Source organism: Papaver somniferum, unplaced genomic scaffold, assembly GCF_003573695.1.
Source record: "Papaver somniferum cultivar HN1 unplaced genomic scaffold, ASM357369v1 unplaced-scaffold_15, whole genome shotgun sequence".
In the NCBI taxonomy this organism is placed as follows: domain Eukaryota; kingdom Viridiplantae; phylum Streptophyta; class Magnoliopsida; order Ranunculales; family Papaveraceae; genus Papaver; species Papaver somniferum.
In genome coordinates, this window is record NW_020624376.1 from 3,820,806 (window position 1) to 3,837,714 (window position 16,909).

General features: G+C 36.1%; 3 protein-coding genes across 3 annotated transcripts; all 3 read left to right on the forward strand.

Annotated features, from left to right (window-relative positions):
* Positions 1-427: 427 nt before the first annotated feature.
* On the forward strand, positions 428-2,573 carry LOC113335806 (reticuline N-methyltransferase-like). Its single transcript, XM_026581844.1, has 8 exons — positions 428-717; positions 823-931; positions 1,038-1,262; positions 1,365-1,464; positions 1,638-1,748; positions 1,876-1,965; positions 2,065-2,123; positions 2,229-2,573. Exons 1-8 carry the CDS (start codon positions 543-545, stop codon positions 2,425-2,427), a joined length of 1,068 nt encoding a protein of 355 aa, XP_026437629.1. The 5' UTR covers positions 428-542; the 3' UTR covers positions 2,428-2,573.
* A 907-nt stretch (positions 2,574-3,480) lies between these two features.
* On the forward strand, positions 3,481-4,092 carry LOC113335707 (O-acyltransferase WSD1-like). Its single transcript, XM_026581724.1, has one exon. It carries the CDS (start codon positions 3,481-3,483, stop codon positions 4,090-4,092), a length of 612 nt encoding a protein of 203 aa, XP_026437509.1.
* A 10,059-nt stretch (positions 4,093-14,151) lies between these two features.
* LOC113335708 lies at positions 14,152-16,780 on the forward strand. Its single transcript, XM_026581725.1, has 3 exons — positions 14,152-15,838; positions 15,925-16,046; positions 16,334-16,780. The coding sequence occupies exons 1-3, from the start codon at positions 14,152-14,154 to the stop codon at positions 16,778-16,780; spliced, it is 2,256 nt and encodes a 751-aa protein (XP_026437510.1).
* Positions 16,781-16,909: the final 129 nt, after the last annotated feature.

A 16,909-nucleotide genomic window follows, 5' to 3' on the forward strand; every position in this document is an offset into this window, starting at 1 on the left:
AGTTTTAAGAGACTACTTTTCTCTTAACTTCTTTTAATGACAAGTGTCATGTGAACCATTTTACTTAACTTCTTTTGCTGAAGAGTGTCATGGGGACCATTTCACTTCACTTCTTTTATTGACAAGTGTTATCAGAACCATTTTTAATGATTAGTTCTATTAATTTTCTTAATTTTCTCTAAAAACAAAACTAGCAATTTTCTCTAAAAACAAAACTAGCCGATTAATTAGCAACGGAGGGAATAGATGTTAGTAAATAACCGAAAATGTTAGCAGGGGGACACGAAAAATGCAAAATAAATGGCACGGGACTGTGAGAAAAGTCAAAGAGAAGTGATGGTCTTTATTGAATGTGTGACCGATCGTTGGAAGTTGGAATAGATTAAATCGAGGTTGGAGGTTAGAAGAGGTTTGAAGTGATGGTCTTTATTGAAGTGATGGTCTTTATTAAATTGTGAGCCCGGTCGCTTGGAAGTTGGAATAGATCTCTGCAGACCATTATTTCATAACTGTTAAGGGTGAGGGTGATCAAGGCGACAACAATGGAAGAAACTAAAATTAGTCAAAAAAATGATTTGTGGACGAATATGGAGCTTGGTCTAATTCCAGATGAAGAGGTCAGAAGGCTGATGAAGATTGAGATCGAAAAACGCATCGAATGGGGAACTAAACCTACTCAACAGCAGCAACTTGCTCAACTCCTTGACTTTACTAAATGTATTGCTATTTGTTATCTCTAATAATCTGCATAACGTAATTGTAAACGGATTATTAGTTATGCTCAACACCTTTAATTGTTTTTTTTGTTGTTGTTGACAATAGCTCTCCGTGGCATGAAGATGGCAACAGAGCTAGACAAATTAGATTCAAAGCTTTATGAGACTCCACATTCATTTAACCAAATTCTGTCTGGAAGTACCCTCAAAGAAAGGTAAGTAAACACACAGTTCATCATACATGATTTTCGTTAATCTATATGACAAAATGAGTCCTCTAAGATAGTTATTTTTCTTTTTGTTGTTTTGTTTTGCGATCAGTTCGGGTTTGTACACCGATGTAACGACTACGATGGATGAGGCAAGTATAAAAATGATGGATTTATATTGCGAGAGGGCAAACATAAAGGATGGCCAGACCATATTAGATCTAGGCTGTGGACCTGGGCCATTGGTTTTTCACATTGCAAAGAAATACAGTAATTGCAAGATTACAGGAGTTACTAATGCATTCTCACAGAAAGAATCCATATTAGAAGAGTGCAAGTAAGTACTTTCCTTTTGTTAGATTATCTTGGATTTTTCTCGCAAATAAGATGCAAAAACTCCTAAAGTAAATGTTTAACTCGTTCTTCTTTCACTTTGCAGAAAGCTCAGTTTATCAAATGTTGAGATAATATTAGCAGATGTTACATCACTCGATATGGAAACTACATTTGACCGTGTTTTTGTTATCGGATTGATCGAGGTATGGAGTTTATATTCTGAAGATCAATATAGGCGATCTAGGTTTTTGTTGTCAAAAATAAAAAAAATCTTGCTCAAATCGGAGCTGTGACAATCAATAGTTTGGTCTAGATACCGTATATTACTTTCGAGTGGTAATCTTTATTTCACTAGTTTTTTTCTTTTTTTTTTTAGCACATGAAGAACTTTGAATTATTTCTTCGAAAAATATCAAAGTGGATGAAAGATGATGCCGTGCTTTTCTTGGAGCATTTCTGTCACAAAAGCTTTTCGTACCATGGCGAGGTAAGCTAACATACAAGAACATGATTCATTTCTCCGATACTTTGTTCTAGAAATATGTTACTTTTAATATCGTGATCATTTACAAGAAATGACATTCTTAAGATGATGGTCGTATCCTCTTTTGTAGCCATTGAGCGAAGATGATTGGTACGCCAAGAACTTTTTCGCACCGGGGACGTTGGTAATACCATCAGCAACATGTCTTCTGTATTTCCAGGTATGAGACACCAGAGCAACTCTTCAGCACCCATATTCATAGTTTCCAAAGTATTTTTTGTTTTTTTTAAATCACATTTTTACTTAAATTTTGTCTCAGGAGGACGTTACGGTTATGGACCATTGGTTCCTTAGCGGAAATCATTTTGCTCGTACCAAGTAAGATAACACAAACATAATTGAAAGGAATATCAACATATTGGATTTTTATTATCATTAATCTCTTCTTATGTGAGGCATTCAACATGTACATTTGGTTTGCAGTGAAGAAATGTTGAAAGGAATAGATGGTAACATTGAAGAAACAAAAGACATATTCGTGTCATTTTATGGAATTAACGAAGCAGAGGCCGTAAAGATAATCAATTGGTGGAGACTATTTTGCATCACTGGAGCTGAACTGTTCAGTTATAATAACGGTGAAGAATGGTTTATCTCTCAACTGCTTTTTAAAAAGAAATAACTCTTCGTTGTTCAAAACTATCACTCACTGTGGCTTATTATGTTTACCAAACTTTTGAATAAAACTTGACGCTAGTCTTTATGCCGCATTTATTTCTTTTGGGAGACAATATGAATGAAATTTGATGTTTGTTGGTTGTTGTAATATCCAATTGTTGTTGCCTTGTTGGTGATCCCTTAAGTGTAGATTTAAACCTTAACCCTTCGTTTTGTAATACAAGATACCCTTGTTCGGCTTGTTTTTTGGAAAGGCAAATCAGTTGTGGAACTTGAAAATAACGTAAAGGGAGGCTAGTTATTTTGTCTTTTTAAAAAAAAAAAGTAAAATGGAGACTTGTTAACTAAGTGTCTCTGAGGCAAAACCCTAGTTAACAGTTATACCAATACAATAAATATGCATTTCAAATCCGTTAGATTTCACATTGTATATTTCTAAGCCATCATATTTGACTTTATTTACGTGTCCGCACGATAGGGTATTTGGCTACTTATAGGTACATGGTGTATGATACCCCCATGTAACGCAGAGAACTTGATACCCCCAATCCTTATGTGAGCAAAACTACCCTCTTTTAAAATACTGCATCCTTTCGTACTAAAATTGAGTATGTTATTTATAGATATATTTATTTTATTTTATCAAGAAAAAAAATATATTTATTTTGGAATAGTTACAGTATAGTACTAATTGGGTGCTATAAATTGCCCAATTTTAATAACCGATCATGCAGACAGTAAATGATGCAATCACTGCACTACTATCGTACATTACTTATTGATATACGACAGTACCATATTTACCACAGTTTTTGTATAAACTCATTCGAATTCATGGAATAACTGTAAGGGCCAAAAGCTAGAAACAATGAATAATTAGTACTTAGATGAAGGAACAAGTCCTCCGGTGAGTCCAATCTCTCAGAGCTTAAACAGTTCAATCTTATCGTTAAACATTTTTGCTGTTTTTGAACTAGAGACACCCATTACCGAGTTTGAAGTTCAAGAAATATGTCATAAGCATATATTACCACTAAATATTCGTTTTTCTTCAATCATGGAGAGAAACAAGAAAGGTGTTTTAAGATGGAAAAAAGTTGTTACACGAGTCGAAGATCATTTGATCGTCCCGGATTTTCCTAAAGGTTTAGCGAGAGAAAGCTACGATGAGTACCTGAGAGAATATTTATCAAAAATATGTCGTGAGAAGTTTTCAGAAGATAAACCATTATGGGAAATTCATTTGGTCAAGTACCCTAGTTTGAAGGGCGCGTGCACTATGATTTTTAAGGCTAGTCATGCAATTGGTGATGGTTATTCACTTATAAGATTGTTTTTTAAGAGTTGCCAAAGAGCTGATCATCCGTTACTTCCTCTTACTTTTCCGAAATTGTCATTGAAGAAACAAGGTAATAGTAAGCGCACTGTAATAGGAATGGGGAAGAAAATGTTGGGGTTTATGGGTAAGTGTGTGAACACAACTTACGATGTCGTGGAGAGCACACTGAGGGTAACGTGTTTAGAAGATCGGCCATCTGCAATACGTTCGGAGTCATCGACAAATATGGAGATTGAGTTATTCAAACCTTTTAACATCTATTCGGTGACGTTATCACTTGAAAGAGTCAAGCAAGTCAAAACCAAGCTTGGAGCGGTGAGTTCAACTTAATTCTTAACTAGTCCTGTTTTTTTTTTTTTCTTTTTCTTTCATCTTATTTTTTGGCATAACTACACTATTATTTGCTGCTAATAATTACCAAATTTTAATGATCCATTATACAGACCGTAAATGATGTACTCACTGGATTATTATCGTACATTATTCACTTGTACACGTTGAGAAAGACAGATGGATCAGTGTGGTGAAGATTGCTCTGTGACGGACTCCAACTATGGTGGCGCAAATACTAACATGACCTTATCAGTCATGCTCAACATGAGAGTTTTTGAAGGTTTTAGAGCGACTGCAATGGTACGACTAAACTCAAAGATCAAAGACCAAAAAAAAAGACTAAATATGAGTTTAATCTGTATTGTGACGTTATGGGGAGAAGACCAAATTTGGTCGCGCGTAAAACAGTTTTACGCATGAAGACGGGCGGAAGTATTAGTTACGTTTCATTTCTGGGCGGAATTATAAATTACGTTTCAAACGGGCGTAAATATAAATCACGTTTGTTATCAAGCGTAAATAAAAATTACGTTTGGTAAGGGGCGGAATCTTAAATTCCGCCCGTTGATCAGACGGATTCCAAATGACCGCTCGAAGAAACGTAAAACTAAATTCCGTCCGAGTTAAACACGGTCACACAGCACGTGTGAGATCAGACGGGCGGAATTTTGGTGTCCGCGTGATGAGTTGTACGGACGGACATCTTCTGTCCGCGTGATGAATTTGTCAGGCGTAAAAATTATTACGCCTGAGACGGGCGTAACCAAAATTTCCGTTTCATTAGGGTTTAGGGTTATGGCGTACTCTCCTGTCCGTCCGATCAAATCGGGCGTAATCTTAATGAACCGCACCTTCCACCAATACGCCTCTCCTTCCCAACCACAACCCATCTCTTCTACACGGCTTCTTCTTCTCAGTTCATTTTCTTCCACAGTTCATATTCTTACACAGTTCATATTCTTGTTTGCTTCACGGCTCCTCTTCAGTTCATATTCTTCTTCTCCATTCCCATCTACCAACCGTACAGATACCCTAAAAACTCCACAAAAACCCTAAAAACTCCATTATAAGGTATGTATTTTCTACTTTCTTTATTCAATTTGTGTAATAATAATATCATGTATTGTATTTTTTGTTCGAATTTATTTCAATTTGTGTAATAATATGCGCAGGTATGTATTTTTTGTTCGAATTTATTTAGGGTTTTTACGTTGAAAATTGAATCAGACTTTATTACTAATTGGATATTCATATTGGGTTAATCAAATCTTATTAAAATTGGGTTAATCGTAATTTAATTTAATTTTTTGTTTTATTTAATAGTTATAAATATTAATAATTGGATAATTATTTTTTGTTAATTTAGTTACGTGATTTAATTTAATATATTTTTTTGTTAATTTAATTTCGTAATTTAATTTATTTTTTTGTTAATTATAAATAGTTATAAATATAGTTAATTGGATAATTATTTTTGTTAATTTAGTTACGTGATTTAATTTAATTTATCTTTTTGTTAATTTAGTTTCGTATTTTAATTGAATTTTTTGTTAATTATAAATAGTTATAAATATAGTTAATTGGATAATTATTTTTTTGGTTAAATTTATGTTTATGGAATTTTATGATGTTGAAATTTTGTTCGGTTAAATTTATGTCTATTATGGTTCGTGGATTGGTCTTTTAATTATGAAATTGTATTTAACATGTTTGTGCGTAGAATGAACAAGTTTATATCGAGGTTTAGTGGTCGCCAAAAGACCAACAAGAGACAAAAATCTACCGAAGCTGATTACAACTTAATCTCTACCGGTCAAATTGAGGAGGTCGACGTCCCCGGGTTAGGGAGGTTTCCTATAGTGGAAGATGATAAGCCGCACGCTACTGAAGACATTACATTTTCAGACGCACCAACATTTAAGTTTAAACATCGTGGATGTCTGGCATCGGTAATTCATTATTATAAATTTATTTCAATACATTGTCCTAGAGTTAAATATTTGATTGAAAAAGCGGGGTGGGAAAAATTGTTGAACATAGAGTGTAACGTTACCCAACATGCCGTTGTTGATTATATTGTTGAGAGGTTTTGGGATACAACCAACACGTTCCATTTTCCATTTGGTGAGATGGGGTTCACGCCATTAGATTGGGTCATGTTAACTGGACTGAGTATCGGTGATGGTTATGTAGTTCCGTATGATTCGAGCCTATACCAATTTGACTATGTCCGTGAGAAGATTTTTCCGGATATCACACAGGGAACAAGAGGCGCGTCGTGGATATCAAACTCAATTACAATTACATATTTAAGCTCATACTTCAAAGAAGATAAGTTGGTGGCGGCTAATGAAGATTCTCTCCTCGCCCATAGAATAGCAATTGCCTTTTTTATGTATGTTTTGGGTCAATTTTTCTTTCCTAATGCAAAGAACTATATTGATGCTGGATGGTTAGCTGCTTTCGAAGAAATTGATAAAATACAAGACCTTGACTGGGGGGTAGTGCCTTTTCGAGATTGTATGCAGGTCTCCGACAAGCTTGTAGGAAACAACAGAAGGCACTAAGCGGGCCCTTCCAAATATTAGAGGTATTTTGGTAATCGATTTTATTTTAATTTTCAACGTAAAGTATATTTTCATTTAAGTTTATTTCCTTGGATATATTAATTTGATTCATTAATTTTATGGACTAGTTTTGGGGGTATGAATACCTAGGCATATGTCGACCAGACATCTCAATGACGGTAATGAACAGAAATGGCCTGTAATTTCCAGATGGAATGGAAGGAGGTGTCAGAATGATATTATTCGTTGTAGGATTTTACTGAATCAGCTGACGATTGACCAAGTGACATGGCACCCATGGGAATCATACACCGACGTCCTCAGTTCTGAGATGGGAAAGTCTGCTAGGAAGCTGTCGGACTCGAGATGGATATTTTCTTGGAATGGCGTTGTGAGTTAGACATGATTTTTTATATTATATCATTAATATTAATCGTCAATAACATAGTTTTTTATTTTTCGTTATTTATCTAATTAATAACGTACTCACTACAATTATATTCCTTTTTGGTTATACAGCATAATGTTATTTAGGAGAAAGATGTTGGAGGCAAAACCATCCCTCGTTTGCTGTTCCCATGAGACTACATGTAATTATTGGGCATTTGGGTGATGACCAAGCAAAACTCCTGCTAGCGGACGGTTTTGTTGATGCAACCGAGGTGGTGCAAGTTGTGCAGTATGAAGTATATTTAGAGTATTGGAAAAAGGTTACTAATTTCAGAAAATATGTGACACATCCTGATTGGGAGGTCCAAACATTTGGGTACAGCGGTGACTTCTATTCTACCGAACTTGGAAAACCAGATGAACATGTTCTTATTCCACCGCAACAACAATTATCGCCCGTAAGTGTTCGTTCAACTTTACATTGCTTATTTAAAAAAAAAAAAAATCTCATCTATCTCATTTTTTCATGACAGGGCGATAGTTATGCATTATTCCAAGAATATGCTGATTTTACTAAACAATTTCGAGATTTTACATTACGAGAAACGAAAGATAGGATGGAGTGTCTATTAGCGAAAGATGAACTTATAGGAAACCAGAATAATAAGATCACGGAATTGGAGTATCAACTGTCTCTTTTCCGAACGCCACACACCATCCAACCTTCCATTGGATTCGGCGCCTTTTCCCCCACATTGCCCCCACAAGTGTGGAGTTCTATGAGTCAAGGATCATCTTCAACGTCCTCGGTCAGGCCCATTCCGAGAACGGCTTTTATCCCACCGCGATCGGCGCCTCCGGATACGGGAAATGTTTAGCCGGTGATGACTATTTATATGGTTTAGCTTTGAATTTATTATGTTATTTATCTTTGTTATGTGTAGTCATACTAGACATTTATTATGTTATTTATCTTTGTTATGTGTAGTCCGTGAGTAGTCAGTTCAATACTCAATCAAATTTCTATCAAATTTCAGCGAGTGGTTATTTGAATCCTTTATCAAATTTCAGCGAGTAGTCATTTCAATAGGCAATCAAATTTCAGCGAGTAGTCATTTCAATAGGCAATCAAATTTCAGCGAGTAGTCAGTTCAATACTTTATCAAATTTCACCGACTAGTCATTTCAATACGACAAACACCTCACTGACAAACAGTTTACAAAATTTGTCAAATACTTTATGTTATTTTATTTATTAAAGTAAGATGTTACAAAATGGAAGCATGTGATCTCCGTCACTCACTCTATAAATACCAACACACCTCTTTTTACAATCACACACTTATTCTGATTCGGATAGAATATGGAAGCATATGAGAATACCGCTCACTATTGTTCTTCTGTTTCATCTTCTTCTTCTTCTTCTTCTAATAGTAGTTTTTATTCCTCGGATGATGATTCAATAGCAATTATGCAAAATAACATGGCCGTTAGTATGGGAGTCCTTGTTACCAATTCTAAATGGCCTCAAACTCGTATCAAAATACCAAGAGATCGTGAGACTGGTGCTGAACTTCTGTGGAACGACTATTTTTCTCCGTATCCAAACCAACCACCTAATGTTTTTCGCAGAAGATTCAGGATGCGTCGACAATTGTTTAACAGAATAGTGGAAGGTGTTACAGCCGAAGACAGATATTTTGTGCAAAGGCCCGATGCGTGTGGAGTTTTAGGATTAAACCCTCATCAAAAAGTAACTGCAGCGGTGCGAATGTTAGCTTATGGATGTGCGGCAGATGCAATAGACGAGTACTTACGCATAGGCGAAACCACGGTGTTGGAAGCAACTCGGAGGTTCTGCAAGTCGATTGTCAATGTGTATGGGAAAGAATATTTGCGTGAACCTACGGCTGGTGATGTTGAGTTGTTGCTCAACCAAAACAAAGATAGAGGATTTCCAGGGATGATAGGTAGCCTAGATTGCATGCATTGGAAATGGGATAAATGTCCGTCTGCCGAATCAGGGGCTTACACCGCGTATAAAGGGAGCGAAAGTATCGTGTTGGAGGCGGTGGTGTCGTATGATCTATGGTTTTGGCATGCATTTTTTGGTATGCCAGGCTCTAACAACGATATTAATGTGATGAACCGTTCATATGTTTTTCGAAGTCTGGTCACGGGAAAAGCACCACCGGTGAACTATGTGGTAAACGGTCGTTCTTATGACATGCCGTATTATCTAGGTGATGGAATATATCCAGAAATTGCTACTATTATTATGGCGTTTAAACATCCGCTTGGTAGGAAAAAAGAGATATTTTCAGCGATGCAAGAGGGTGCAAGAAAAGACGTAGAGCGGGGATTTGGTGTACTTCAACAACAGTTTGGAATCATCAAACAACCTGCTAGAATGTGGAATCCAGATGTGCTTGCCTATATCATGAAAACGTGTATTATCTTACATAATATGATAGTCGAGGATGAGCGTCTACCCGGTGAATGGCCACATGTTTATGATCATCGTAGCAACCCGACACCGGTTAATATATTAAGAGGCAACAGTGAGGAGTTTTCCCAAATTAGAGCTGAGCAACGCCGACGTCATATGCGCAGCAAAGATAGGCATATTCGCTTGCGCGATGACTTAATCGAACATATATGGGCAGAATATGGGAATTAAAAGGTTGGAGACGAGGACAAAATATTGGAATTAAATGTTGTTTCCCATATGAAAAAATTATGTGATTTTATTTTAACGAATAATTTTATTGAAATGTATTAACTCTATTTCATATACTCATCACTTGGTAAATTAAAGTAAGATGTTACAAAATAAGTTAAAGTTGATTAAATTAAATGAAGATAAAATTAAATCCCAAATATTACATAATAATACGACTAATGACAAAATTAATACATATTAAAACGTAAATAAACTACTAAAACTATTATCACTTATTGTTAGACTTAATACTTAAGGTTCGAACTATCCCGTTTTGACGATTATAATTGGCTCCTTTTGTCCCGTACTATTAAAGCCTTTCGAAGTTCGAAGTACTCCTTTTGTACATGATCCAATTTGGAAAGATCCATCATCATGATGCGAAATTCATCGTCTGCGACCTCCTTGGATATTTTAGCCGCATGCTCAGCTTGTTTTTGTGCAAACTCGGCCGTTTTTTGTTCCATCTTGAATCTTGATTGTTCCCGGTATTGAGAATTGAAATTTTCTTGCTGTGTAATAATTATTCCCATCAATTCCTCTTGGCGGTTGGATTTCTCTCGCCCGGTTTTCTTCAGTCGTTTAGCTGCTTTTTTTCCCATCTGACGAAGGTATGTATTCTCTATGTCTCCTTTATCTGTGTCGTTACCGGACTCGACTTGAGTGCCATCTTCCTCGGTATTCACGCTACTATCCAAATCGTGCGTCGTATCAAAAACAAAAGTCGATCGACGATTATATTTTATATTTTCTATGACAATTGGGTAGCACTCTTCGTGCCTAAATTTTCTTTCATGATTGCATTCCTTAAACCGTTTGTTTACTTCTTCGAGCTGTTAATGTTTTTAAAAACAATTAGGTTCATGGGCATCTCAATATTAGAAAATAATTGTTTCAAAACAGAGAGAATACTCACGGTCATTTCCGGACCCCATCCCGTATGATATTCACCTTCCACTTCCGCCTGTTTTGCCGAAAACAACGCCACTTCTTTACTTATTCCCTGAAATCGTTTTTGCCAGGAACTCCAAGACCGCTCTGGTTTATCCGGTAAATGATCTTCAATATCATCCTTGATACGAGTCCACAACGCAATCTCTGATTGATCGGCTCCAACGCCGGGATCTTGAGATATTGATAAATGAATTTTACACATCGTGACATCTTCGATTGTCGTAAAATTTGGACCTCTTGCTATTCGTGGTGTTGACATTAAAAACGATTCGATGAAAATTCTCAAAATGATTTGAAATATGGAAAACTATTTTTTCTTCCTGATACTATTTTTTTGTTGCCGAATACAAACGAATGATATGAAAATGTGAAAGGAATTCATCTGGTATATATAGGTATAAAATAAACCCGTTATTAACATTCAATTTCAAACGTTCGAAAGATAAAAATATCTTACCAACGGTCAAAAATCTGCTACGCAATCTCCAACGCCAACGTTCGAAAAATTTATCATTCTAACGTTCGAAAATTTTCATTTCATGTTTCATAACTTTGATGAGGCGTAAATAAAATGTCCGTTTGAGAGGGGCGGAATTTTGGTGTCCGCCCCAGAGAGGCGTAATTTTGGTGTCCGCCCCAGAGAGACGGAATTTTGGTGTCCGCCCCAGACAGACGGAATTTTGGTGTCCGCCTGGCAACGTGCGGAATTCTTCTGTCCGTCTCATCAGGCGTAAATTTATGTTACGCCCGCAACAAACGTAAATTTAAATTCCGCCCCACCAACATACGTAAATTTGGTTTACGCCCGTTAACAAGCGTAAATTTATGTTACGCCCAGCATCAAACGTACTTTAAGTTTACGCCCGACTATATCAGAATTTGGGATTTGGTCGCGACCATATTTGGTCTGGAATTTGATCTTTGGTCCAAATTTGATCTTTACTCCGTCCCACTGTGTTAGGATCTCATCCCATAAATTTGGTTATACTCGCCCACTGTGGATGCTCTTAGAAATATCGAAGATATGATAAGTGCAGATGCATGGGGCAACCGTTCGAGATCCATGTTCGCAAAGTTACCAACTTTTACAAATCTTGAGAAAGTTAACCCCCTCAATTTCATTCTCAAAGCAAAAGAAACAATGGACAGAAAGAAGAACTATACGGTGTTTCACTTTATTGATAAAGTACTAAATGCTGCATTATGGATTAGGGGACAAAAGGTATGTGTGCAAATTATTATACTGCCGTTTTAAGGTCCTTTTCAAAGCTTAACTTATGAAGCCATCCTAGTTTCCAAGCATATCTAACCACAACTGCGGTGTATATAACTCAGGGGATGGAGAAAATGGTTTATTCAAGTTTTAAAAATGCTGGCACAATGATATCAAGTGTCATAGGTCCCAAAGAGAAAATGGCTCTATGTAATCATCCTGTTAACAGTTTTTACTTCTTCTTGTCGGGTATGCCACAGGTAAGTGTCATTGTAACCACTGATTTCAAATATGAGAGTTAGTTTTCCGGTTAACTCCCATGCTAACTTGATAACTGTATGCAGAGTATTATTTTCACATCAGTTAGCTGCATGGAACAATTAAAGCTTGTGGTAACAATGGAAAAAGGATTTATTGATTCAAAACTTTTCAGTTCCTGTATGGATGAAGCCTTTGATGATATTTTCCAAGCAGCTATTGAAAATAGTCAAGACTCGGAGTACAACAGTAATATCACCAAGACAACGACTTGATAAGTGATCTGTTGATCATTGGGGCTTGTGAGACTAGGGGTATGGTAAGTGTACTAGAAAGAGTGTTCAGTTCAAAAACACAAGTACCACTTTAGTGAATAAATCTTCTTATTGTTGTGGGTGAAAAATAGATCTCATCATCCATAGTTTGTTCTCAAGTTCATAGTTATTTTATGTCAAACAAAAAGTGAGAATGAGAAAATGAATGAACAGTATGTTTACTTTAAAACCTTCACTTCTATATAAATCAAGATTGCAATTTATGTGGCTATAATTGTTTGTGCAAACAAGGAGAAAGCAATTGTTCATGAAAACTTAGCTCTTAACTAAATTTTGGGTGTTCATGATTAAGAATTGAGGTGTTTGTGGAAACAGATATAGTCCAGTAGTTTTTTATATTTCCTGCTCAATTTTATGTTAGTGCTACTGTTTTGAAGTTATCAGAAAAATTTGAGTAAGATTTAAATAAAGGGATTTCTTGTTGGTTTTGTTGCTTTAGAATGTACTCCGTATTTGTTTATTTAATCCCAACCAAGGTAGTCAATTTCGGCCATCTCGGCCGAAATTCCGCCGAAATTTCCCTTTTCGGCTCGTGACATAGCGGAATACGAAATTCCGGTGATACGAAAAGTGACCGAAAAAATCGGTTATATCGGCCGAAATTCCACCGATTTTACCCCCGAGATAGGGTGTTTTAGTAATTTAACCTAACTAATCCTAATATCTATTCCATTGATTCAATCTTCTCCACTTCGTTTCTTCTCCACTTCGTTTCTTCTTCAGTCTCCGACTCTCTCTCACATAATCGAAGCAAGGTATGTTAATCGAAGCAAGATTAGGGTTTGTGATGTTAATCGAAGCTAGATTTATATATTTTGACTTTTGAGAACTTTTCTATCATATTGTGAGTCCTTTTGATGTTAATCTGAGATTAGGGTTTTGAATTTCAATTGAAGCTTTCTTTGTTTAATTACTGAATTTGTTTTTCATGGGTTCTTTTTGATTTGTCATGGGTTCTTGTTGATTTGCTGGTGAGGTCATTAAATATTGAGTTCACTTCATAGTTGTGACAGTGTTTGATGCATGTTAGGGTTCTTGTTGATTTTCTTTAGTAATGAAGAATTGGGTTTTCGGTTTCCTCAGGTAGTAGTATTAACTGCTGGTTAAGCTCAAGAAGTATTTAATTTTGCTTTGGGTGGCTCAAGTAATAGTCTTCTTTCAGCTGGATGCAAATCTGAGGTAGGCATCCATTCTATGCTTCTCTCAGGTAGGAATGTGGTTGAGGTGATGTTTGTGTCATTATCTGATATCAATTTATAGACTATACATCGATGTTCATAAGTAGAGTTTTATTAGGCAGTGGTAATAATTTTGTGCTAATAATTGGTTGTATTAGCCAGTGGTGTACCAAGTTCAGTTGGCTCCCAATTGTAAGAAAGTTCAGTTGGGTAATAGAGTTTGCTTATTGTTCTCATAATTTCAATTTGACATGAATTTCAGGTTGTGATTATGGATTCTTCTAATGCATCCAATTCTAACAAATCAAACACTACATGTGGGTCAATACTCCCTCAATCTTCTAGTCTGACTCAAACAAGAGATCCAGCATGGAAATGGGCTACGTGCAAAGATCCTGCATTTCCGAAGAAACTAAGTTGTACGCTTTGTAACAAATAAATGCGTGGTGGTGGAATTACTAGGCTTAAGCAGCATATCACACAAGTCAAAGGGAATGTTTCATCATGTATGAAAGCAACAGTTGAAACTATAAATGAAATTAGACAAAATGACAGTGTAAAGAAGTTAAAGAAAGCTCACAGGGATAACGTTGATGCTATGTATCGTCGCACACAATCTGATGAGAAGTCTGATGAGAAGTCTGATGATGAGGACCATGAGGTACAAGAAGTTGAAAAGGATTTTAATGTGGGCAGTAGTAATCAAGTAGTTGTTCAGAGTCACAGTAAAAGAAAATTCAAGAGCCAAAGTAGTTCTAGGGGTCCAATGGATTTACTCATGCAGACAGACCACCAGAAAACTCAGCAAGCCACTCTTGACAGAAACAGTTCAGCGAAAGAGAAGTTAAAGAAAGATGCATGGAAAAGCATTTCATCTTGGATGACTGAGAACTCTATAAATTTTAATATTGTTCGATGTCCAAGTTTCCAACAATTGATCTATGCTATTGGTGAATATGGTAAAGATATGCCTGCGCCATCTTACCATCAGATTCGCACAAATCTTTTCAAGGACAAGTTAGCAGAAACAAAGAAGTTTGTTGATACATTTAGGATACATTGGAAGAGGTATGGATGTTCTATTATGTCCGATGGTTGGACAGATGGGAAAAAGCGACATCTTATTAACTTTTTGGTGAATTGTCCGAAAGGGTCAGTTTTCTTGAAGTCTGTAGATGCGTCAAACATAACCAATGATGCTGATTTCATACGTGAGCTTGTAAAGGAGGTAATTGAAGATGTCGGGAAAGAAAATGTGGTTCAATTCATTACTGACAATGGTTCAAATTTTAAAAAGGCTGGGAAAGATTTAATGCTTGAATACCCGAATCTATTTTGGACTCCTTGTGGTGCTCATTGTGTCCAGTTGATGCTAGAAGAACTTGGTGACAAGCTTATGCGAATCAAGACAGCCGTCATTCTAGGTAAAAGACTTGTTACTTACATTTATGCTCATTTTCAAGTATTGTGCTTGATGAGGGAGTTGACACGTGCAGACTTACATAGGTCTACAAAGACTAGATTTGCAACTCAGTATTACACACTAAAAAGTCTTCAAAAGTATAAAACTCCTTTACAAATGGTGTTTGTGAATGATAGGTGGGCAAAAACTAGATTTTCAAAAGAAACTCTTGGAATTAATGCACTTAAAATTGTTACAAGTAGCACATTTTGGGAAGATGTTGATTATGCTTGTAGTGTGCTGAAGCCTTTAGTTAAGGTTGTAAGGTTGGTGGACATCGAGCGCAAACCTACAATGCCTTCTTTTTATGATGCAATGAGGATAGCAAGGAATCAACTAGAGGAGAAATTCAGTGAAGATGATGATACGTGGGGTGTAATTAAGGCTTGCTTTGAGAAAAGATGGAAGAATAACTTTAATCATGCTCTACATTGTGCGGCATACTATTTGAATCCTTCCATATTCTACACTATTGAAGCTTATGAAATGGATAGTGATCCAAAGTACATAGAAATCAAAAGAGGACTTCATACAGCAATGCAAAGGCTTATACCCAATGAAGATGAACTTGATGCTGCTACGGGTGAATTGAGAAAGTATGCTGATGCTGTTGGGATCTTGGGATCTCCACCTTGCAAAAGAAGAAGAAATAAGGATCAACCTCGTAAGCTTGTTTGTTCTTTAAGTTTAAAGTTTGACTACATTTGTGTTAGATAGATTTTATAACTACTTTGTTTATATTTATAACAGATGAATGGTGGATTACATTTGGAGGAATCGATGCGCCAAACCTACAAAAATTTGCAATCAGAGTATTGAGTCTTACTTGTTCTGCTTCCCCATGTGAGCGAAACTGGAGCACATTTCAAAATGTAAGTATTCTAATCTTTTACACTGATTAGTAATATTATGAATATGCACGAACCATGCAATTCCAGTACCTATATTTTGAATTAATTGATTGTGGAGTGTTGTATTACTGTTAAGACTTGACCATAACTCATTTCCCTTAAGTGCTCTGTATAGTAGGTCGATTGAACTAGGAACATAACATGCCTGTATACCCCTATGTTCTTATGACAACAAGCAACAAAAAAATTAGCATGTGCTTACTATTAAGTATTTTAGTTGAATTACTTACTTATCTTATGTATTTCAGTTGCACTCGCAAAAACGAAATCGCATAACGCAACAGAAATTGAATGATAGTGTTTTTATCCAGTATAATAAGAAATTGCAGCGTCGTTACCTAGAAATCCAACAATATAACGATAATGATAAAGCTAATGATCCTATTTTTCTGGAGGAGCATGATGAAAATGATGAATGGTTGGAGTTACGAAATTTGAATGACTTGGAGGTTCATGGTGATTATGTAACTTTTGATGATTTGCAAGTGATAGTTAGTGAAGAACGTGGGACTGTTGGTAGTAAAGGTGCCAGTAGTTCTCGAAGTAAGTCTACGTATCCAACTAACTCGGAGTATGATGGATATGATACTGATGACTTGATGTTGGACACTCAAAATGGGCTACTCGGTGGTGTCGGGAATGATGGAGTTACTTTAGATGATGATATCTATGATGAATCAAATTATATTGATTAGAATTGTAATATCCTTGTTGTTCCTTTACTTTGTACACATTTTGTAACGTTTACTTAGTGCGTGAGACTGCTTTTCTTGGTTGTGAAATCATGATACATTCTTGATAACCTCTGGAACTGGCTGTGGATG

Coding starts and splice junctions, on each gene's coding strand:
- LOC113335806 (XM_026581844.1), top strand. CDS start 543: ATGGAAGAAACTAAAATTAGTCAAAAAAATGATTTGTGGACGAATATG. Junction 1,465..1,637: donor TTGTTATCGGATTGATCGAG/GTATGGAGTTTA, acceptor TTTTTTTTTTAG/CACATGAAGAACTTTGAATT. Junction 1,749..1,875: donor GCTTTTCGTACCATGGCGAG/GTAAGCTAACAT, acceptor CCTCTTTTGTAG/CCATTGAGCGAAGATGATTG.
- LOC113335707 (XM_026581724.1), top strand. CDS start 3,481: ATGGAGAGAAACAAGAAAGGTGTTTTAAGATGGAAAAAAGTTGTTACA.
- LOC113335708 (XM_026581725.1), top strand. CDS start 14,152: ATGCGTGGTGGTGGAATTACTAGGCTTAAGCAGCATATCACACAAGTC. Junction 15,839..15,924: donor AAGAAATAAGGATCAACCTC/GTAAGCTTGTTT, acceptor TATTTATAACAG/ATGAATGGTGGATTACATTT. Junction 16,047..16,333: donor ACTGGAGCACATTTCAAAAT/GTAAGTATTCTA, acceptor TATGTATTTCAG/TTGCACTCGCAAAAACGAAA.